This window comes from Symphalangus syndactylus, chromosome X (assembly GCF_028878055.3).
Source record: "Symphalangus syndactylus isolate Jambi chromosome X, NHGRI_mSymSyn1-v2.1_pri, whole genome shotgun sequence".
NCBI classification, from domain to species: Eukaryota; Metazoa; Chordata; class Mammalia; order Primates; family Hylobatidae; genus Symphalangus; species Symphalangus syndactylus.
This window is the reverse complement of record NC_072447.2, coordinates 155118683-155142065: the sequence shown is the minus strand read 5'-3', so window position 1 is coordinate 155142065 and position 23383 is coordinate 155118683. Positions and strand designations below refer to the sequence as shown.

At 48.3% G+C, this 23383-nt stretch overlaps 1 protein-coding gene across 1 annotated transcript; it reads right to left on the bottom strand.

Annotated features, from left to right (window-relative positions):
* Positions 1 to 3341: 3341 nt before the first annotated feature.
* On the bottom strand, positions 3342 to 22886 carry GABRQ (gamma-aminobutyric acid type A receptor subunit theta). Its single transcript, XM_055267862.1, has 9 exons — positions 22430 to 22886; positions 20329 to 20417; positions 15243 to 15310; positions 13671 to 13891; positions 11541 to 11623; positions 11012 to 11149; positions 10279 to 10431; positions 9081 to 9337; positions 3342 to 8308 (listed from the first exon to the last, which is right to left on the bottom strand). Exons 1-9 carry the CDS (start codon positions 22576 to 22578, stop codon positions 7568 to 7570), a joined length of 1899 nt encoding a protein of 632 aa, XP_055123837.1. The 5' UTR covers positions 22579 to 22886; the 3' UTR covers positions 3342 to 7567.
* Positions 22887 to 23383: the final 497 nt, after the last annotated feature.

The following is a 23383-nucleotide window of genomic DNA, read 5'->3' as shown; positions in this document are numbered from 1 at the left end:
AGATATGTGTTTTGCAAATATTTTCTCCCAGTCTGTGCTTGCCTTTTCATTTTCTTAACAGTGCCTTTCAGTGTGTTAATGAAGACCTTCCACCACCAAACTGGGATTTGCAGCTCCTGGTAGGAAACACTTCAGGCTGATAATCAGCCTCTGTATGAGAATGGGGTCATTCAAAATGAGCCCCAGGGTGATTGCTGTGGGGATTATGTAGGATGAAGGGTGCTTTCTTGTTAATCTCATCCATCCATGATCAATGCCCACCCGGATCAACACCTGCCCCACCTCTGCTCCACATACTTCCTCTTGGCTGCCCTCACTCTTGACAGGTTCCTCATCAGAACTCAGGAACCCTGAGATTCCAAAAGAGGTTGACTTGTGTTTTTGTGAGAGAGTTCACTGAAGGTCTGGGTCATCTCCAGATTCACTGTGCCCAGGACCAACTCAGCTGTTGAGGAGTTTTTCTTCCTCAGCTTTGGCTTTAGTGTCTCTGGTGCAGTTAGCCTTTCTTATAGCCAGAATGGGGTATACAGCCTGTGATACTTAATTTTAGGTGTCAAGTTGACTGGGCTAATGTCCAGATAGCTGATAAAGTATTATTTCTGAGTGTGTCTATGAGGGTGTTTCTGGGAGTGACTGGCATTTGAATCAATGGCCTGAATAAGGAAGATCTGCCCTCACTCAATGTGGGTGACACCATTCAATTGGCTGAGACCCAGATTGAACAAGAAGGTAGAGGAAAGGCAAATTTGCACTCTCTGTCTTCTGGAGCTGCAACGTCCATCTTCTTCTGCTTTTGGACATCAATTCCAGGCTCTCTGGCCTTTGGACTTTAGGACTCGCACCATCATCTTTCCAGGTTCTTGGGACTTCAGCCTGGGACTGAGAGTTACACCTATTGGCTTCCCTGGTTCTGAGACCTTCACTGGACTTAGACTGAGCCACACTTCTGGCTTCTTTGGCTCTCCAGTTTGCAGATGGTATCTTGTGGGACTTCTCAGCCTCCATAATTGCATGAACCAATTTTCCTAATAATCTCTTCTCATCCCTCTCATACCTATCATATGTATATATATGTATGTATATGTATATATGTATATATCTATCCTATTGCTTCCAAACCTCAGAGGTGAAGGTAGAAAGCTTACACAAGGTCTGCTCCTAAAACTGTAGATAGTTGGGGACCAAGTTTCAGCTCCTGACCCCCATGATCGCTGGGATTTTGGTAGTGCGGCCTGTCAGAAATAGCAAAGGGGCTGTTTTTCCTTTCCCTGGGGGGAAAGGATGAGGAGAATGACTGTCTGCCTGGAGCTTCTTCTGAATACTACCTCCAGTAGACACTCTCACTGATGAATGGCAGTATTTTAGAACATCTGCATATGTTACTGGCTTAAGATGAGAAGACTACCACAAAGGGAGGGCATGAGTACTTTTAAGCGGGGAAATGAGAAAGTAACATCCTTTCAAAGATCAAGGGAAACACCTATGGTTGCCACTAGTACAATTCAATAATATATAGTTCACCCCTCCTGGGTACACAGCAAACTGAATATCCTGGTTCCTTATAGTCGGTTAGGCTATGGTATTGGTTCTAGCTAATGAGTCATGAGTTTAAGTGAGGTATGTCCTTTCTGGCTGCAGCATTTAGTTAAAGTGTGAGCCCCACTACTTTCCCTTCCCCTTTACTACAAAGATTGTAGAAGCACACGATGAAACCTCTGTCAGCTTGTCCCTGAGTTGCCACCATGAGCAGAAGCTCCCCTGATGACCTGCATTAGATGCACAATGTGAGAAGGAAATAAACATTTTTGGGGGGTCAAGTCACTGGGATTTTGGGGTTGTCACAATAGCAGCACCTAACCTTTCCTGACTCATTATCTAATACTAAATTGGGTATTTCCATGTGGTTAGCCATTGTCTGGTGGTGTGATGGGGCAGTCATTTTTATTTATTGGAGAGGAAGGTGGAGGTTTCACTTTCTTCACGAAAGGATTTACATATTTCTCAATGGAGAGTGTATCAGGGTGGGATTTCTCGAGGCCTGGCCCATACCAACCTAGAGTAACAAGAGGGTTTTTGATTAGGTGAAAAATGTTATGCTGTAAGAGGCAGACCAACAGTAGCAATAGAAAGGTGTGTTTGTGTGGTGGCCATGGAGTTGTGTGCCTTTCAGCTGTCCAGTAAGAGAATCTGCTATTGGAGGCATTGTTACTTATCAGCTACAACTGTACTTGTGTGGAGGCCATGCTTTCCCTGGGGCTGCTCCCATCCAGTGGCTGAGAGGAGCAGGGATGACATTGCTGGCCTGTTCCCAGCCTGTGCAGGACCAGAGAGCACAAGTAACTGCGTGAGCAGATGGCTTTGACCCCTACACCACTTATCACAGTTGTACCAGGGCCCCTTCTCCACTTTGTACCTGTGACCACATGGGGGAGCCCTTTATGACCAGCTGTAGGAGGGAAAGGGCCCTAGCTGATTTATAAATGAGCTGGTTCAGTCTGTGTGTACAAGCTGAAAATAGATGGCACTGCATGTCAGGCACACACCTGGGGGTGGTCTTGAAAGAGAGTGGCAAGGGAAAATCTTCCCCTTAATGGGTAGAGCTTTGAGCACCTGGCCTGGGGTCAGAATGGGCTGGCTAGCTGGTCAGGGGCCAGGGAGAGACAGACCTAGAAGAGGCTCCCAAATGAACAAAGTCTTGTCCAAGGGCACACAGAGTGCTTCTGAGAGAAGCGGGTGGGGAGGAGTTGGTGGGTGGAGAGCTGGGGTCCATAATCTCCAATAAATTTTTAACCTCCTTTCCCAACCCAGAGTGATACTGGAGGGAGACTTCCTAAGAAGCTGGCATATTTCTATTCCCTTTTGTTTCTCTTTGAGAACACTACCTTGGAAGACACCACTTCTTTTAAGTTTTTTCCTCCAACCCTTTTGTTTTGTTTTGAGACAGTCTTGCTCTGTTTCCCAGGCTGGAGTGCAGTGGCACGATGATGGCTTACTGCAGCCGTGACTTGCGGGCTCAAGTCGGGGCTCTCCCCCGATAAAATTGAACGAAACTTCCACCTTGTATTTTGGCACCACAGTGGTCTGTTCTGTTTTAGAAGTTTTGTTTTAAAAGATTAAGAATGGCTTCTGCAAAAATCAAAACTAATTTAAACTGTGCTGTTGCTAATTCCCCTCGGCTTGAAAACCATGGCTTCCACTGTCCCGGGGTATGAAGAGGTCCATGTGAAAAGCTGTGGGAAGGCCATGGGAAGTGAGTGATGGAAGCCAGAGGTTTCCTGGGCCCAGACAGCTGTCCTGCTCAATATCTTCTAATCCAACAGAGAGGAAACACAATGACCTGGTAGAGTACTTGTTATTATATTTATTTATTTTTCTTTTAGCTATTTACAAAATTTTATTTCAGTATATTTTTCAGAAGCATAATTTTACGTTTCTTCATATTTTACTTTGTTAAAGTCCGGACCAGTCAAGGTCCTTTTCATGCAAAGATGTACATTTAATGAGGGCGAAGAAGCCACCCAGTCACCTCGTGAAGCTCTGCTGCTTTGTGCCCCTTTTTGGGTCAGGTCATCCAGGACACCCAGGTCTTGGTCTTTCTCCTCTTTTCTTGATTTTCACTGCCTGGGGCCAGCATCACTTCCAAAGACCTACATGTGTTTGATTTTACTGTATTTAATCTGCTTCACAGAATGTTACCGACTTGGCTGACCTCTGAAGAATCCCCCGGTACTGCCCTATGTCAGGCACCACAGCCAGTTGTGTTAAATTCGGGCACCTTTAGCTCTGCTGACTACTGACCCTGGGCCTGCAGTCCATCCGGCAAGATAGTGAGTGCAAAGTCTCACACAAATTGAGTCAATAGAAGTGATCCTGAACAACTGGGCTATTTCATAATTTATCAAAGAGAAACTTTAACACCCTCTCCCTCCCTCCCCTGAAAACCCAACACTGATAATATAGATTTTATATTGATCACAGGACACTACACAACAAACACAAAGACACTACACTTCTAGTAGGACGAGTCACGATTTCCTTTGATGTTGGGCTATGGAATAGCTAGAAAGTTACTGCTCATCACCACAGCAGGGTACCATGCGAGTGGATAGCTTAATAAATGCAGTCATTAGTTAATAGCTTTAAGGGTTAGCTATTATATATATGGAATGAGGAAACCTCATTAGGAATGGCCACAGTCTCAGCAAAACTCAACTCTAAATATGCAAAGACTTTGAAGCCCTGCTATTAACAAGATGACATGAACTGTAAGAATACATTTGACAAGCTCTATTAAGACCCACCAGATCGCCCATGACCTGTGCAAAGGCACCCCACAGTGGCAGATGGAACTGGCAAGAACTTGGTAGGAAACGTGTCACACATCCCCACAATAAAATGACACTTCAGAAAGACAGACAGGGGTATCCTTCCCATGACAGTGGCAAAGAAGGGATCCTGGGTGGGGGAAGTCGATGGGAAGGAAAGAAATAGAAAGTGAGTAGAAGAGTAAAATAGGGGTTGCTGCATCCCAGATGCTGCCCAAGCTCCAAACTACCAAGCATTCCGCACTTCCAGAGTTACTTGGTGTGAGGTGAGGAGAGGGATGGGATGGAGGCAGCCTGCTGGACAGGAGGGGGTGACTGCAGGCTGGGGAGGGGCTGGGAAGGGGTTGGGGACAGCTGAGGACTCAAATGACACAGACGACAGACCACATACAAGACTCAACAAGGGGAGATCTGGCAACGTGCAGGCTAAAATGACCAAATCCATAGCAAACTCAGAAGGTTCACGTTCCTGAAAGGGTGTCACTGCCAAATCTCCACCTCATTTTGACACTTAACCTACAGAGTATGAGTCGCAGTAGCGTTCAACTGCTCTCATTGCAGCACGTTAGGGCAAGATATCCTTTTTAAGGTATAATATTATATCTAGCTATATGGATCTATAGAGATATTTACAACTGGCCTCGCTGCCCTTCCTCTGTGCTGTGAAGCCTTCATGTGCATTGCTTCCAGACAAATCTTAAAACCCTCCTTTTCTTCACACTGCTCCAATCTCCCTTTGTGACTTTATCCCAAATGAACTGCTTGCCACAGAGCGCTGGAGACCCAAATCCACGTCAAGCAACCAATGCTTAGGCTCCAGGAAGCCAGCCTTTCAATAGCCACACTGGGAGCTTCAGACATGGAGTCACTGCTCTCCCCTCAACCGGAATCTCTATATGGGGTATCCAAAAATAAGGAGGCAATTTCAGCTCTTCCAGTGGTAACTTTCTTGTTTTCAACTGTCATACAAGATTTGTGTGTGTGACTGTACAAGTGTCTGTTCTCAATGCCTCTTTCAGCCTCACTCCCCAGCCTGTTACCCCCAGACATGTTCTTCTAGGACAAAGTGAAATGCTCTGTACTTGCAGCTTCTTCCATGGATTAACCACTTCCTACCTCAAGGCACTAGCTCACCACTTCTTAGGACTACATTCACTTCCCCAGTCTTCTATCTAGGAGACAGCACAGATGGATGGAGGGACAGGGCAAACAGTGGAAGGGAACGGGGAGATGCTGCTCCCTGGAACAGGAAGTTGGAAAGAAACAGTCAGTTAAGCAGCCCGGCCAAGTAGGGCCCCTCCACCATATGGGAGCAGGCCAAGGGAATTCTAGTGGTTCTAGAAGGGTCACCAACAGAGAATACATATGCTTTCAGGGGTATTTCCTTTCACACCTATTCAAATCAGATAAACATAGATATGCAGACATGCCCTTATATACATGCACTCAGCATAGACCCATGTGTACACAAGCACACACATACATAAGCCACACTTTCACAGGGATGTGCACACACACGCATGCATCCACATGTTGTAGGTACAATTCTGTACACACCAATGTAGATTTACACCACTAGACATGGCACTATGCAGCTTCTCAAATGGTTGTTTACGTACATACACCCACCCTGATGCATATGCATACACCCGGGTATATACAGAAACAAACACAGAAGCACAGTGAAAGTGTGAGTGGGTAGAGGGGCAAGGGACTGAGGGAGAGATTGCACAGGGAGGAAGAGGTGGCATATGTTGAGTGCTCGGCAAAGTTCACTCCCTCACAACCTCCATCAGTGAGGTGGAGCTGCTTGGCAAGTTGGAATGCTGGCCAATCCTACTTCCATTAGGGGCCCTGCTCAGTGGGCAGAGAGCGTGTTCTCCATCTGCTCACGTCACGCTCATTGGCTGGTCACCAGCCTATTCCTGCAGAGATGCCCCCGGTGCTATAGGATGTGGTGGGGGCCCTCTGGAGCACCCTCTTTGGGGAGGGGAGAAAAGGGAATGCCTCAGTTGAGAGAGTCAGGAGGAAAAAGACCAGAAAGAGCAGGTGGGGTGGATCTACCACTCACTGGCTGCATGTCCTCAAGCATGCGGCATAAGCCTCATTCATTTTCCTTGGAACACTGGGGACAATGTGCCTTGCCTTCCCTGGCTTACAGGGCTCCTGTGAGGCTCCAGTGATGTAATGGGTCAGGGAGCTTGTTGACACTTACTATGCACTAGACAAATAGAAAGGATTAGTATATAGACTTACAATAGATATTCATCTGCTAGTCTAGATCGGATGGTAAAATAGCAAGTGTGAATTATCCTAACCTTAGTGCTGATTCACCAAGTGCTGTAACTGGTGATCAACTCAGCAACTGACAGAAAGCTAACTCCTGACTTAGACAGATGTATTGAGTCTCTATAGTCAAACGTTCTGAAGCAGAAATATAGGCAAGACAAGTTCCAATCCCTCCGAAGAAGCCAGCTCAGCTGTGTAATTTCCAACCTGACATCACCCCCCACCCTCTGCCAACCCCACAAGCTGAGTATGTGCTCTCTCACCCGATGTCACTCTGCAGCCCCACCCACCCACATTCCCCTTCCACCCTTGCATCAAAACACCACACTCAAATGCAGTACAGTGGGGGAAAGGCACTTACAAATGCTCCCTAAGTTTCCTGTAGGCAGTTCCCTGAACTTCTAAGCCATGGCTAGCCCTTTAGCTATGAACCCCAGCCCAACCCAGCTTGACTTTCTTCTATAAAGCCCTAAGCAGAGGGTGAGCAAGATCCATAATCCCTAGGAGGAAACAAAAAAAGAAGAAAAAATGTAATGAAAAAGAAATGTTGACACCTCGAGGGGGACAGAAAAGACCCCAGGAATGTTTGTGGGCAAAAGGCCCAGATCCTTGCCCCATCCCCCAATCTGGCTCTTCTCTGTCCTCTAAACATTTCCAGGGGCTTTTCTATGCTTATTCCTTGTTACAAGTCTTTGAAAGGGTGACAGTCTTCTAGCAGGAAAGGAAATCCATGTGCCGTATACCTCCAACTCCTCCTCAATCCCTTCCCTTCCAGCTAGAACATGTTCCTTCCAATTACTCCCCACCTCATGTTTAGAAAGAAGTATGAACTCATTGGATTGCCCAAATAACCACAAAATAAAAGGAACAAAGGAAAGACGGAAAAACAAACCCAAAAGAAACTGTGAAAGGGGCACAGCACAGTGCTCCCGCCGTTCTGGAGCACTGGGGGGCTAATACATATGGTATACCCAGTAAACAACGTTGAACAACCCAAAGGCCAGAGGGAAGAGGAACCGGGACCACTTGTCGACCTTTGGGACGTAGTCAGGGTTAAAGAGATCGAAGGAAAACCCTTCAGTGAAGGAGCACCCAGGGCTTGGGGGGCAACTATCCTCAGACTCTGAGCTACTGTCCTTCTCTTGCCCATGGGCCATGAGCTCATCATCATTAAGGCCCCAGGTACTGTTAGTATCACACTTGAATTGCTCCTTAACGGCAAGGCAGCCGCTCTTGTCATTGTTGTCATCAAGGTCCCAGCCTGCTTCTTGCACATCCTTCTTGCCATGGTGAAGCATGGGCTTCCCACTGGGGCCATGGCCATGGCACTCATCCGAGCTCAAGCTCTCATTGGAATCTTCATGGTCATGGGTAACACCATAGCCATGGGCTTCGGCACGGTTGCGGATTTCGGTAGGAAGGATACTGTCATCAGCCTGGAAACCATTAAAGCGAACACCATAGCTGTGCTGGGCCTGCTCTGAGGCGGAAGGGAGATCGCTCAGGCTTTCTCCAGTGGCCAGGGGGGCCTGGCCTGAGAGAGAAGTGAGTGGGCTGAGGCTTTCCGAGGTGGCCAGCTGGGCCTGCTCGGAGGTGGACGTCAAAGAACCGAGGCTTTCCGGGCTTGCCAGGGGGGCCTGCGCTGGGGTGATGGGGAGAGAGCTGACTCCGTCTTCCACGTTAATCAGGCCATCCTTTGAGGAGATAATGGATAGGCTCATCAGTTTCATATCGCCTAGATGGATATGCACTGGGGGGAGGGAGGAGGGAAGGGACTTCCCTCATCAGCACTTGCAATGTTACTGCTGATCTCTTTGACAGATAGAGCCAGCTCCTCTTGGGGTCTCTGGTGTTCAAGGGGTGAGGAACAGGACCAATCAGCTGTTAGCATGCAAGGGAAGGCTATGGAGGCTGCCAAGCCAGTGTCTCGCTGGAGGCAGCTGCTCCCTCAGGAGTGCTGTGTGGTGGATGGATGCCTGCTTAGGTAGGCAGGACCGGGCTTTCTGCGAAGGAGGGAGGTAGCTGGGCATTAACATACTGCCCACAGCAAAAGCCTCAGCATTGCCTTGGGAGTCTGAAGTGCCAAGGAAGGAGGGGTAGGTAGGCCAGCCTCTCCAGTGACTGTCTTCCTTTCAGCCTCCCTGTGCCCATCTTCCCTTCCAGCTTCATTGCCTGCTCTGGAAGCATGCAAAGGGGACCAAATTCAGTCCAAAGGTCTGGAGAAATTTAGCTCTGCCACTTACTTGCCTTGTGACCTTGGACAATGGTCATCTATAAAGGAGTGATGAGAAATAGTACTACTTCTTTGTTATATGTTGTGTGTGTGCTGTGTGTGTGTGTTTTGTGTGTGCGCGCGTGTGTGTGTGTGCGTATTTAAAAAGCTAAGAAATGCAAAAGGGTCAAAAGCGCTAAGCCTGGGCTCAAGAGGTGCTCAGGGAAAGCTGATTGTCAGTCAAAAAGTCAAACCTGCACGTTTCCCACCACCACTTGCTGGTAGTGGTAGCGGGCAATGACTCTTCGGGGTCTCCTGCGTCGCCTAGGCTGGCGCCGAGGTCCTCGACTGTAGAAAAGGTAGTTGATGTAGACATACTCCAGCAAGGACAGGAACACAAAGAACAAGCACACGAGGATATAGATATCGATGGCCTTGATACAGGAAATGTTGGGGAGCTTATCCCGCAGATGTGAGTCGATGGTGGTCAGGATGAGCATTGAAGTTAAGCCTGTAAGCAACACAGTACAGGATTAGTCTCCTCTGATGGCTAACATTCTTGGCAACCTGTCAGGCCCACAGCCAAACATATTTGGGGTGAGGAGGGCCCACAGCAAAGGCCCTCGGCTCTCTCTTTATTCCTTTTCCCCCATCTTTAAACTCAGCCCACGCTTCAATGGTTCAATGACTTCTTATTGCTCTTAGGGTCAAGTCTCAAACCTCCAGCCATGGCTTCATAGCAACTGACATCTTCAGCCCCACCTTGTCCTATGATGGCTCCTTTCCCTTTTGCCTTTCTTTAGTTCTTGGGAAGGTTTTCTGAGCCCTAAACTATTACACAAACATAAAGCTTTAGTCCAGAATGTTCTCCTAAAGAGGGAGGCTGAGGAGTCTGCCCCACAGATGGTGAAGGAGAAACCAGACCTGGATCTGGGACACATTGACATTCTGCTGGATGGGGCCAGACAAGCCAGGGAGTTGATCTCTTAGGTCTCTTCTTGGTACTGCTCAAAAATTTTTCGTGGCTCCCCATGCTTAGACATAAAGTGCAAGGTCTTCCTAAGCCTGACTAGGCTGTCTTTGTGCTGCTGTCCTCACCTCCTCAGCTCCTGTCCCAGACACCCTGTGATTTAGCCCCCTTTTAATGGCCCCTATGATCTAAACTTATGATTTGTCCATTTACTTATGGATTCACGAAATAATGAATTCTGGTACTCGGGGCTCAACAGGCCAAGATTCCAACCTTGATTTTTTTTCACATCTGTCTCTAATATTGGTCTCTCTATTGGGGACTGGCTGTGCACCTGTATGAAGGTGCAAATGTCTACTGGAAAAATCCTTATTTCCTTGCCTGTGTAGTCACACACTGTTCCAGGTACTTTTTCCTTACTCTCAACTTTTTTTCTAAGCCAAATGACCCAAATTCCTTCCTGGGACAGAGACAGTACCTACCAATTGTCACCCTGGCTGCAGAGGAATCATAGTTCATCCAAAACGATATCCAAGAGGTAATAGTGGTGAGGACAGTAGGCCAGTAGACTTGCACAAGGTAGCTGTTAACTTCCCTCTGAACCTGGAACTTCAGTATCAGGCGTATGTAGGAACCTGGCAAGCAGACACACTGGAATTAGGGTGGCAGGGCTGAGGGGTATTTGCAGGGTGGAGAGGTACAGGATGGAGAAGGAGGGGAGGAGGGGAGAGCAACGGGAAGTTCAGCTTGTAATACTCCATCCAGAGGCATCCAGCTTGGGCAGACTGCAGATCTGGTTCTGTTTGCTGCACTAGCAGGTCAGTGACAACGGCATATCTCAGTAGGCGTGAGCATAGCATAGCAAGTCTGCTCTCTCCACTTTCCTTTCTCACTTGCTCCATGTTAGGTGAAGTTTTGGAATGGGAGAGGCAAGAGATGTTCCCAAGGTACAAACAGATGGAGGGTGAAAGGCCAGTCCTGAGAGGAGCTTGAATCTTTTACACCTGCAGAGTGTCATGAACCCGGCTAAGTGCTTCCACGGCCATTCCTCATTGGCAGTGGATGAGCCATTGGGGCTTTATTAAGGGGGCCTGGAACCAGTAGGAAATGGAAAAGGAGGCATCAGAGAATAGGAGCCAAAATCAGAGGCCGCTAGGAGTTTATGGAGGTGCAGGGCAGACATGAGACAGGAGAGAAGGAAGGGGTCAGACCCACCTGTGTAGAAATACACCTCCTTGCTAGTAATCGTCCTCCCCAGGAAAGTGAACTGAGGGATACGCAGCTCCTCAGTCATGTGGATGGCATTCCCATTGTCATCCCAGAATAATATGATGTCTTCAACCGTGTAACCATCTGGGAAGGAGAGAAACAGGTGGTCTCAGATTCTTAGAAAGAAAGAAAAGCACAAAAAAGACATGCTACAAGCTCCCACCCCCTAACTTGCACACACTTTCCCAATAGTAAGGTGACATTTTCCCAGAGGACCGTTTATGCTCTAAAGACCACCTAGTCCCAGATGCTATATTTATACATCTATCTGTCAATAAATCATCTATCACCTATCTATCTCTCCACCATCTTTCTCTCTTTGTTTCTATCGTCTGTCTATCCTCTATCATCTATTTATTTGGGGAGAGAGAATGGTGGGGGGAGGGAGCACAGGAGATACTGTCACTTCAGCCTCTGCTTCCCTGATCACCACAGCCCCAAGTAGGGAAGAGGGGGCCATAGGAGACATACGTACAGCTCTCTACCACCAGGTTGCAGGCCTGCTTGTCCATAGGGAACTTATGCAGATCCAGGGAACAAGCTGCTGTAGTGGTGAGTCTGCAAAAGAAAACAAAAAGGAAGGAGAAGGTGAGTCAAGCCTAGGTAAACAACCACTGCTGAGGAAACTGCAGTGGTGGGGAGGGAAGAGTTATCCCGAGGACTGACCCATGTGTAGAGAGGAGAGAGGAAATTTGTTTGTGACAAAGTAACCAAGAGACCTGGCAGCACATAAACAGAGAACACACGTATGGCACGTCAGAAAACTGCAGGGTGTCAGATGGGAAGGGCCCTGGAGGAAACTGAATGCAGAGACGGAAAGGGATGCTTCCCACAGAAGGAGTGAGGCTAGCAAGAGAAAACTGTGTGCTACACCAAATCAGCTGAGACTCCAGATGCAACGTGGAGTGCTGCTGTCAAGTGTGCATGTACAGCTGGGAGCCTCCATCCAGGCCTGCCTCTGGCCACATCTGTACACAAGCCAGAGGTGCAGGCCTGTGTGGGTACTGGGGACTAGCAAAATGTCATTGGGTGCGAAATGGACAGAAGGGATAAACATATCTGTGGTGGGCCATGGCACTGTTGACAGTACACGAAGTGGGCGGGAGCTTTAAGTTGCAATGTGGTGGGGGCATCCATAAGAAGAATCTGGCCAGGCACGGTGGCTCACGCCTGTAATCCCAGCACTTTGGGAGGCCGAGGCAGACGGATCAGGTCAGGAGATGGAGACCATCCTGGCTAACACAGTGAAGCCCCGTCTCTACTAAAAATACAAAAAATTAGCTGGGTATGGTGGCACTCACCTGTATTCCCAGCTACTGGGGAGGCTGAGGCAGGAGAATTGCTTGAACCCGGGAGGCGGAGGTTGCAGTGAGCCGACATTGTGCCACTGCACTCCAGCCTGGGCAACAGAGTGAGACTCCATCTCAAAAAAAAGAATCTGAGGGGTCTCAGAGGTGCTGAGAAAGTGGGCGAAGTCTCCAGTGGGAGAGAAGATAAGACACAAGCTCTCTACAGCCTCCCTTGGGAGCCTCTGCTCCATCCCTTATTCTGCCCTTCTCATCTGCTAACCCCAGCTGAGTCTCTTTCAATTGCTTCCTTGAAATAATTTCCATTTTGTACACTGGATATGGTGTGTGTGTGCACGTGTGAGTGCATGTGCGTTTTTCTCCCTTCTATGAATCCTCCATGCAGCATTATTCAGCTAATTCTCCCTTTAAGTAGAACAAGTGTGACCAGTGACCTGTTCCCTGTGAGTCTTGTTATTTTCTGATGCCAGAGCCTGGGTCTGTGGGAAGGTGGATGGAAAAAGGAAGGAATGGAGCAAGAGCTCCACAGAGAAAGAGAAACCCAGAGATTAGATCTGTAAAAACCGTAAGAGCCGAACCCTGGCAGCTACTTCTCAGACACATTTTCTGAGCTAAACTGATCTCTTACACACGTCTTTGGAGACAGTTTGTAAGAGCTGCTGCTGTGAGGAGAAACTTGGTGACTGTTTCCTATGCTATAACTAGACTAGTGAGGAGGTTCAGCTTGCAATTGTTCTGTGTGTATGTATGGAGAGCCATAGACCAGAGACCCATGCCACACACACTCTGCCCCTCCACACTCCTGGAGGCCCTGCATGATGCAAATATGACTGATGGCAGAAAGCAGGCCCCCTCGTTCACTGCATGGACTTCAGCATTCATCTTCTCCCTCCCTCACTGCATGGAGAGAAAAGACAAAGAACAGAATGCATGCAACACTAGGGTGCAGGGAGAGGTCTTTCAGTTGAGGGAATCAAGGAGGACTTCTTGACCAAGGGGGCATTTGAGTTGGGGATTTCAGGGTGGGCAAGGTTTCAGCTCATGGAAAGGGGGAAGGACTGACCAATCCAGACAAAAGGAACAGCAGAAACCAAGGTGTGGGGACAGAACAGCTAAGGGTGTCTGTGGGAAACTAAAATTTCCACTTTGGCTACTGGGTAGAACGAGTGAAGGGGGAAGTTCAAGATAGGTTTGGAAAGCAGTGGGTGCCTTTGTGTGTCCCTTGGAGTGTGTTTGTAGAATATTCAGTGGGAAGAAGGAAGTCTGCTGGGACATCCCCAGACCCCTAGGGGACTCACCGGATGCCATACCGCACCGTTCCATCTGGGTGAAGCTGAAACACGCGATTTTCCACAGTCACATCATGCACGAAAGCATCTTTGCTATTCAGAAAGTAGCAGTCAGGGACCCACAACTTCTCATGCATCCGATAGTCCAGGGTCAAGTTCAGGGTGGTCTCATAGTATGCTAAGCGTGAATCTTTCCAAGTCTGATGAAAAAACATCGTGATCGTGTAGTCCTGGGAAGATAAATGTAAATCCCAGTTGTAAGTTTGGTTGTCCAGCGCTCCATCCTTGGTGTGTGTAGGGTACGTGTGTATGTGTGCATGCACTTGTGTATGCAAGTGTATGAAGTATATCATAACTATATACAAGTGCATGAAACATACGGATGTTTAAAGAAAGAATAAAATGAATCTTGTGTAATTAGAATCCAGGTTAAGAAACAGAATATTACCAATAACTTTCAAACCCCAATGTATCTCTTCCAGAATATATTCCTCTCACACCCCCAGCAGTAACCATTATCCTAGATTTTATGATAATTCCCTTGCTTTGTGTTAGAGTTTTATTGTCTATGTATTGCTGGAAAACATATTGCTTAGTTGGACCTGTTTTTAAAATTTTATCTGAATAATACTGTATGTATTCATAATTTGCTTCTTTCACTCAACATTATCTTTGTGAGATTCACTCAGGTGGACATGTGTAATTATCATTCGTTCACTTGCTTTTCTGGATAATATACGAATATACCACGCGGATTATCATATGAACATGCATACCAAAACCATGATGAAATACAAATGATGAAGTAGAAGTTCCACTTTATATCCCTGTCGAAAGCCAAGAGCCAAAAAGCTGCAGAGGGTTCCCAGTGCTTCTGCTTCACCAACACTGGGATTGTCTGACTTTTGACTTTTGCTAATTTGGTATGTAATGGGTTCTCATTCTGGTTTTATTTTGCATTACTAACAAGGCTAACCATCTTTTCATATGTTTCATATATTTACCTGCTGTTTAATTTTCTTCACAGAAGTGATATTCCTGTTCATATTTTCTGATAATTTTTCTATTGGTTTAAAAATATTCTTATTAATTCACAAAATGATGCATATTTTGAATATCAGTACTTCATGCTGCAAGCATCTTAGTCCACTGTGATTGATCCTTTCACACTTGTTATCATGGTTTTGTTTTGTAAAACAGGAGTTCTATAAATTTGGTTACACAGAATTTCAATATAGTTGAAGTTACGAGATTTATTTTGTGTGGTCTGTGTTTTCCGTGTCTTTTTAAAGACATCCTACCGCAAGACATAAAGCCAGTGTTCTACACTATCTTTGAAAAGCTTCATAAGCCTTTCACTGTTAAGTCTATAATCCATCTGGAGCCGAGTTTCTGGATGTGGTGTGGTGTAGGGGTTGAATTAATGTAGTTTTTATTCTGAATGGCTGCAGTGTCCCAAACCTACCTTGTTCCTTTATGTGAGTTCTGTCACAGGTCAGAACAACTGGACTTGGATTATAAGCCTGCTGCTTGTTCCATGTCCTCTGTTCCCAACCCCATGGCTGGAACTAACACACTTACCATATTCATTTCTGAGATCTGTTCAATGCTCGTGACATAAATAGATACTCTCACAGGCACAGGGGCACCTAGAAGACAGAAAGACACAATTACATGAAAGGTAGAATAAAGGTTAAGAGCATAAACTTGGGAGCCAGACTGCCTGGGCTTGAACCCTCTTTGACACTTGTTAGTTGTGTGATCCTGAGTAAGTCACCTAACCCTGCTGAGTCCTAGTCTCCTCATGGGTAAAATGGGGATAGTGATAGCACTGATCTCATAGTCAGAGCAAAATAAAGAGAACGTCAAGGGATGAAGCACTCCTTCTAAACGTTTTCCTGATAAAACCTGAAAAGCAATGAGCCCCAAAGCAGGAGCCAAGATTCATGGTTGTGTGTGCACATGTTTGTGTGTGAGTGAATGTGTGTGTTTGTGGGAGTACATGCGTGTCTGTGTGTGATTGTGTGAGCTGTGTATATGAGTGTATGTGAGCATGTTCATGCATGTGAGTGAATTTGTGTGTTCATGTTCAGGTGAATGTGCCAGTGTGAGTAATCATGTTTGTGTATAAGTGAATGTGTGAGCATGTTTGTGTGCTTGAGTGTGTTGTACAGAAGTAAATCTGTGAGCATGTGAATGTGTGTAGGTGTGTTGCTGTGTGGGAGTGTATGATTGTGTTCATGTGCAGGTGAGGGTATGACCATGCATGTTTGTGAGCTTGTCTGTGTGTGAGTGAATGTGTGAACATACACATATGAGTTTATGTGAGGATGTCTGTGTGTGAATGTGTGGTTTTGTGGGACTGAACCTATGAGCATGTCCATTTAAGTATGAGTGTGTTCGTGAGGAAGTGTGAGTGAATGTGTGAGTGTGTGCAGGTATTCCAGTATGTGAGCCTGTTCATGTGTCAGTGTATTTGTATGTCCATGTGTGAGTGAAAGCCTGCGCATGTTCATGTCTGTGAACCAGTTGTGTTGACGTAAGTGTACATGAGCGTGTTTGTGTATTGTGTGATGTGTCCACCTGTACTGGCATACTCATGTATATGGAAGACTATATTAGCATGTTCGTGTATGTGAGAATGCTCATGTGTGGGTGGATGCGAGAGTATGTGTGTAAGCATGTTAATGTCCATGTACCTATCAATGTAGATGTGCATATTTTCAGCAGGTGAGTGAATCTGTGAGTATATTGTGAACACATTCGTGTGTGTGAGTGAATATGCGAGTGCTTTCGTGTATGTGAGCGTGCCCACTATGCATGAGTGACAGTGTGCTTGTTTATGTGTGTATGTGTGAGCATGTGTTTGTGTGTGAGGATGTTAATGTGTGTCATGTTTTTGAGTGAATTTGTGAGTGTGTTTGTGTATGTGGGCATATCTGTGTGTGGGTGAATGTGAGTATATTCATATGTGTACGTAGATGTGGGAGCACGTTTGTGCGTATGTGTGTTAATGTGTGAGTGAATTTGAGCGTGGTCTCATATATAACATGTGTGTAGTAAATGTGTGAGCATGTTTGTGTGTGTGAGCATGTTAAAGTGTGTGAATAAATTCGTGAAGGTGTTTGGATGTGTGAGCATGTTTGTGTGAGTGAATGTGCATGTGAGTGTGTTAATGTGAATAAATTTGCATGTGTCTGTGAGCATGTTTGAGTTTGAGTGAATGCATGCATATGTTCACGTGTGGATGTGGACTTGTGAGTGTGTTTGGTGTATGTGAGCATGCTATTGTGAGAATAAGTGAACGTGTGATCATGCTCAGTGGGTGTGTCTATGTGTGAGAATGAATTTGTGAGCGTGTTCATGTGAGTGGGTGAGTGCACAGGAGAGGGTAATTGTGTGTTAATGTGTGAGTGTGACAGTGTGTGGATGTTTGTGTTAGTATACTTCTGCCTCCTCGCTTTTTTTTTACACCCAGGTGTTAGCGCCGTCCACTTGCAGGACTCAAATGTGTTCACGGATGTGAAAATATGTGGTACACTGTAAGGCACTGTGGGCAAATACAATTGTATTGTTCGCTCCTCAGCTCTAAGCTTTCTACAGCCAGTCCCACAGCAAAGCCCTTAGTCTCCACGTATGACATCACACTGCTGCTAGGGAAACATGCATGACGCCTGCAATTCAGCCTGCTAGTTTTACTGCAGGCTGATTGCCCAGAAGCTGAGCTGCAAAGAGAGAAATGTGTTATTCCAAGCCCAAAGCTTCACAAAGGAAAGCTCTATTGGGAATAAGCATCTGAATGGCAGCCGTGAAGTAAATGAGCCTCTGTGGTAGGGTACAGCCCAGATTCCAGCATCCAGGCCTGTTGTGAACAAGCCCCAGAAAAGTGTTATGTGGTGACAGGAGTTCCGAGAAACACAGTTCTCGATGACTGCCTTTCGGGCTCCCCACATGCCTTTAGAGAAGGGAAGCTGTGTTAGGCAGGCAACGAGCTCCAGAGGGGCCAGCCAGCTACACCTCAGTGTTAGACTTCTCTAGACCATTCCGCATGATTCAGGCAACTCCTTTCCTCGTGGTGGAATGCTGGCGACCCCGAAGGGCTGGGCCAGAAACCTGTCCAAGGACTCCTAATTGAAGGGAAAGTAGGAGCTGAAATGCAGTTCACATTCCCCTCACCGAGCCATGAGTCCTGGCACAGGGATGCAGCTCAGAGGAAGGGGACATCCTTCTAATTTATCCCCTTAAAGGGGAACCTTTTGTGCTAGTAGTGGTCAGGATGAGAATTTAGATGAGGAATCCCATATCCCTAAACAGATAACGGGGGTGGGGAGGGGATGAGAAACGTCCTGATAACTAGTCCAAATACCATGTCTAGGATGGTGGCCCCAGCCCATCACTGTCCCACCCTGCCCCCTCAGGAAGGCAGGAAAAGTGGTGGGGGTAATCACCTCCCTTTCTCCTGGAACCTTTCCTGCCTCAACTCTACTTCCTATCTAGCAGATGAATGAAAGAATGAAAATATCTCCTTCATTCCTTCACAATATCGGGTGCCTAAATGATGCCAGGTGCTAAGCTAGGTGAAGCCCTCAAGGGCGGCCTTTTGCCACAATGCAGAGTGCCCCAGTTCTCTTGCCCAGAAGGAATTGGCTTTGTTAATTTTCTCTGGATCCTCCTCCTCCTTTTCATCCTCCTCCTCTTCTCACTGTCCCCCATATGCAAGGAAGGAATAAGGCTCCTGTTTGAACTGGACCACAGTTAAGTGAGGCCTCTGCATGTGGAGTATGTGTGGGGAAGTGAGGGGAGGTATGCCCTGAAACTCTACTCCACCCCTGACACAGAGGGGCATTTGACTCTGTGTCTAGTGGGGGAGTCCTGGAGTCCCCAGGCGCTGACTGCCTTGGCCTAGCTATCCCATCAACTGGTCTCTCTTCCCACACCCACCATGCAACAGCCTCAGACCTGGAGCCTGTGGTGCCCCCTTCTGTTTAAATGCTAGAAGGTCCTGAGTTGTCCTTGCCTTCCTACCTTCATCTGTTTGGCTAAATCAAGCCAGGGATCCAGCTTTTCTCACACGCTGCAGGTCTGCACATCCACAAAGCTTAGGGTAACCCTCCCCAGAGATTGATTCTTGTCCCTGCTCCCTCCCCCTGGTCCTGGATGCCTGCAGAGATGTCGACCTGGCCCTGAAACAGTGGGGAGAATGTGATTGGTGTACTCAAATGGTTGTTGGTCAGTCTCTGCTGAGAAACGTGAGAAAGGCAAGACAAAAAAACGAAGTAGCTACTCCCACGTCACCCATTGGTGCTTGGTGCAACTGATCCAAAAGATTCCAAAGTCGCTGCCATACAAGGACGTGCTGCCTGTACTCTAACACCTGGATTCCCATATGGCCAGACCTTTAGCCCTTGGTGACCCACCCAGAAGACGCGCTGCTGTTTTGCAATGAAAGAGCCTGCCTTCTGGCCTTTCTACCCTAGCTTCTCAGTATGCTCTCAGCTTTAATCCCTTGGGCTGTGCCCTCTGCTCTCACACTTCGGAGGGAGCAAGGGAGCTAAGGGGAAGCACCAGTTCAGGGTCCCACCTCCAAAGCTTAGGGCCCAGGGCTACCACCTTGCTTTTCAAGGTGGCGCCCCCCAGGCCAAACTGGTCTACCGCAAAGGCCGAATCCTCTCAGCTGTGTTTTCTTAGGGTGGAAACAGAGTGTATTTGGAAGACCTCTATTCACATGCATAAATGCAGATCATTAGCTTTCATTAACCCTTGAGTGGGAGCTTCCTTTGAGCTGAAATGTAACTAACCTCTTTTTAATGGACTGTTTCTTTTGTTTGTCCTTGATCTAGGTTTCCTAGGTGTCCCCTGGGCTAGAGAATGCTGCGTTTGCTATGCCGGGTCAGGGTAGGTTGCCTGTCACTTAAAGCTGTGTGGTCCAGGCTAGTTGCCCTTTTTAAATGGGAGGCTAATTACAAAAATGGGGGAGGAACTGATGTCTGATTTTCCTGGGGGTTTGTGTGTCAGTTTCTTTGTCATTTCTAATCTCAGCACCAGAGATCTGAGTACCAGGCTGAGGAGTTTGGATTTTATCTGGCAGTTAGATAAAACCATTAAAAGTTCCTGAGGTGATCCGGCTGGGTTTATAAAGACCACACTGACTGCGGTGTCTTATATAAACTGGGAATGAGGGAGCTGAGGTGGAAGTGCCCAGGGCCTGGGTGGGTTAAGCACACTAGACAGAAAAGACCGTGCTCTCAGTTTTGAACTGGCTGAATGGGACAAGTGCCCAGGGTGTGAAGAATGTGCTCAAGTAGAAGAATATGTGTCCTCCCAGGAGCTGGAGCAGAACTCTAGCCAGAGAAACACAGCGCGCTGCATCCTGTACACCCATTTCTGTGCTTAGCTCTTTGCCAGCCACACCATCGTAAGGGGAGTGTGGAGGAGGTAGAAGGCTCTCATGCATCTGAAGGCAGAGAAGTGAGAGATATTACAGGGTGCAGAAGGCCTGGGGGTGCTTCCTTGCTGGTCTCTGCAGAGTCAGGAAGGTGGGATCTGGAGAGGCACACGTGTAGAGCCCGCAGGATACCACTGGTCAGCTTACAGGGCAGGGCTGGCTTGCTGTGTCTCAGCTCTAGGACACCTAACCCAAGTTCTCTAGTGTCTGGATATGCCTTACCTCCAAAATTCGGTCTCAGGCGGACATCGTATCTTGACAGCACCCTGTCCAAAATCTTTTGAACCACAGCTTCATTTGCACAATTTTTGCTGAAACAGAGAAGTCATAAGTAAATGCCGGTCGACTTGGGGCCCACTTGCCAGTGGTTGCCTTGCTAGGGCCTTCTCTTCTCCAGCACATACGCAGACATGTCCAGTCATACGTGTACACACTCTCTCTCCCTGCTCCCCTCCCTCCCCATGGTGAGTCAGCCAGAAGCGCAGCGGTGACGCAGATTCCTCTTTCCTGCCCCCCCTCCCAACCTTCCCAGCTTTAATCCAGAGGGTGGGGCTCAGAGACTGGATCCCTGTTACCAGGCAGGACTTGTGGGGGTTGAGGAGAGGAGGTGGTAGGAGAAGGGGAGACGAAGAGTGGGCAGATGAAAGCCCTCAGAAAAATGCATTACTTCAACCCCTTCAAGAGCCCCATCTTGCAATCAGCCTCGATGCTGTTTTCTAGGTTGGTGGGGGTCCTCCTTCCAGGGGCACCTGATTGCCCCAGGAAAAGTCATCTTTTGCTCTCAGTGCCCTCGTAAGATGAGCTCAAAGTTTCATTTTCCCTTACCTGGGCTAGGGCTGGGCATTTTTTAGTCACTTTTATGTCAACCTTGTTTCTGCACACCTCTGTTTTCCAGACTTGGCATATGGCATAAGACACACAGAGAGAGCCTTTCTGGTGTAGCTGAGATTTACGACCCTCATCCAACCAAACCATTTCAGATTCTTGGGGCTCAGAGCTCTGCTGGGAAAGACATCTATTCTGGGAGCAGGTATATCTCTTGCTGAGCATGTGCTTCCACCCTGGATGTGTCTTGGGTGAGCATAGGTAAGTGGACCCAGCCCAGCTCTGCGGAGGGAGAGCTGGCCTTTCCAGAGATCTCTGACACATCTCACCCAATTCACCTAGACCTTCAACAGGGCTCCTTCCCCAACAGGGCTTGTGAATCAGAACAGGCCCCGGCATCACTGTGACTCTTCAAATCTTTGACGCATTGCCCAGGGAACGTCAGCCCCTGCAAATATGTGTGTGTGTGTGTGTGTGTGTGTGTGTTTGCGTGCGTGCGCACGCGCATGTGTGCATGTTCAGTGGCGCAGTATGGTATGTTGGGTTGAGGGCACTGCAGGGCTGTCTGCTGGAACCTTGCCAAACTAACACCCCCCCCCCCTTTATGAGTACATGTTAATTTCTGGCTTGCCATTTAAACATTGTTAAAATTATTCCTAATCATCTTTAATCAAAAATTTCATTTTGCAACATTCCAAAATGTGCACATGAATTATTCCCAAATTAAAGCAATGCATTCCCACCTGTTTCCAAGCACACATTACCCATGTGCCAACGCTCAGGATCTGTGGCCACCCCAAATACACATTTCTGTGTGATTTACATGTAAAGGCTTCAGATATTCGCACACCCAAACAAACTTGAAATCCAAAAGAGAAAAAAACCGGAGTCTTCAAATATTTTCACACGACTAAGTACAAAAGCACACCCATCCCAGACCACACGGTTCGTGGTTATTCAGACACGATCGCAGCTCCGATGGGTTTGAGTTAATCATTTCTATCTGCCGCATTGGAAAGAGTCCCTCACCCCCTCAACACATGCATGCACGCGCGCGCGCCTCAGGAGATGGACTAAAATGTACACTCAAACAGGTGTCTCTCTATGTTTTGTGAATTGCCCATCATCCTGTACCCTCCTCCCCAATCCCACAGGTGCCAAAGCTGGGGAAAGCTGCCGGGAACCTTAAATCCTTGGGGATGGATGGACAGATCCTGGGACGAGGGCAACCCCCGCCCCCACCCCTCGGGCTGCGGTTTAGGCACACGCAGGGCTCAGTGAAGCTCCGCAGTAACAGGTGGGCGGAAGCACAGGGCTCCATTTCAACACCGCACTCCCACCTCACCCCTTCTAGCGGCCAACAGGCAGGACCCGGGCGCCAGGGCTCAGCGAGCCCGGGTCCGAGTCCCCCCCGGCCCGCTCCGTCCAAGAGGCCAGAGGTCGTCTGCCTGTCTCCATTCCCGTCCCCGCCGTGCCTAGCCTGGCGGTGCCCGCTTACCAGTTGAAGAGGTTCAGGACGACTTCGGGCACAGCAGAGGAGAACTCGAAGTGGAATTTCGGGATGGGACTGGGGTAGTTGCCCTCCGCGAGCCAGGTCCTGATGAGCAGCAGGATCACTGCGGCTCGCAGCATGCCTCGGATGCCCATGGCCGGGGCGTTCTGGGCGCCTGAGGGCGCGGGAGACGGGGCCGCGAAAAGGAACAGAGGTGGAGTGGGAGAGTGGGTCACAACTGGGGCCCGGAAAGGCGGGCTTGCTGGCCCTTCCCCAAAGAGTCGCCTCTAAGGAGAGCGCAGCGAAGGCAAGGGAAGTAGGGGGTGCGGGGGTCGGCCCGAATATCGGAAATGAGAGCCCGGGAGGAGCAACCACCCAGCAGCTCTGCTGGACGCAGCTCCCCCCAGGGCCCGCCAGGCAGCTGCGAGGTGCGCTCCGTCTGCGGCCGCTCCTGGCTGCGACTGGGCACAGATCCCAGCTCGCTGCTGGCTCCGCCCACTCCGACGGCAGCGCAGGCCCAGCCAATCGGACAGGTGCCAGGAGCCGCACAAAAAGGCGCGCGCTCCTGCTTCCGCCCGCAGCCTGCGCGCCGCCCGGCCCCCGCCCCTTCAGGCTTCTGCAGTCATCCCCCGGCCATCTCCAGACACAGACAGGGCGGGGCCGGGCTGGGGGAGGGGGAGGAGGGCTGGCTTCTTGGGGGCTGGGCCGGGAATCAGCCTCAAGGGGCACTGGGTCCTGTCTCTTCTTTGCAAAATGTGAAATGTGTGTTTTTCTTGGAAGAAAGGGCCTGTGCCCGAGAGTTGTATTTGATGGTGAAGGGAGTGTGGTAATTTGACTGCCATGGCTGAATCTGCATTCTGAAAGACTTTGGACAATTTGGGGCATCAGGAAGTACCCAACGGCTGGTTACTCCGTACCGTTGAGCCTCCAGTAACCCCGCGTGCCTTGTCTCTGGATGAG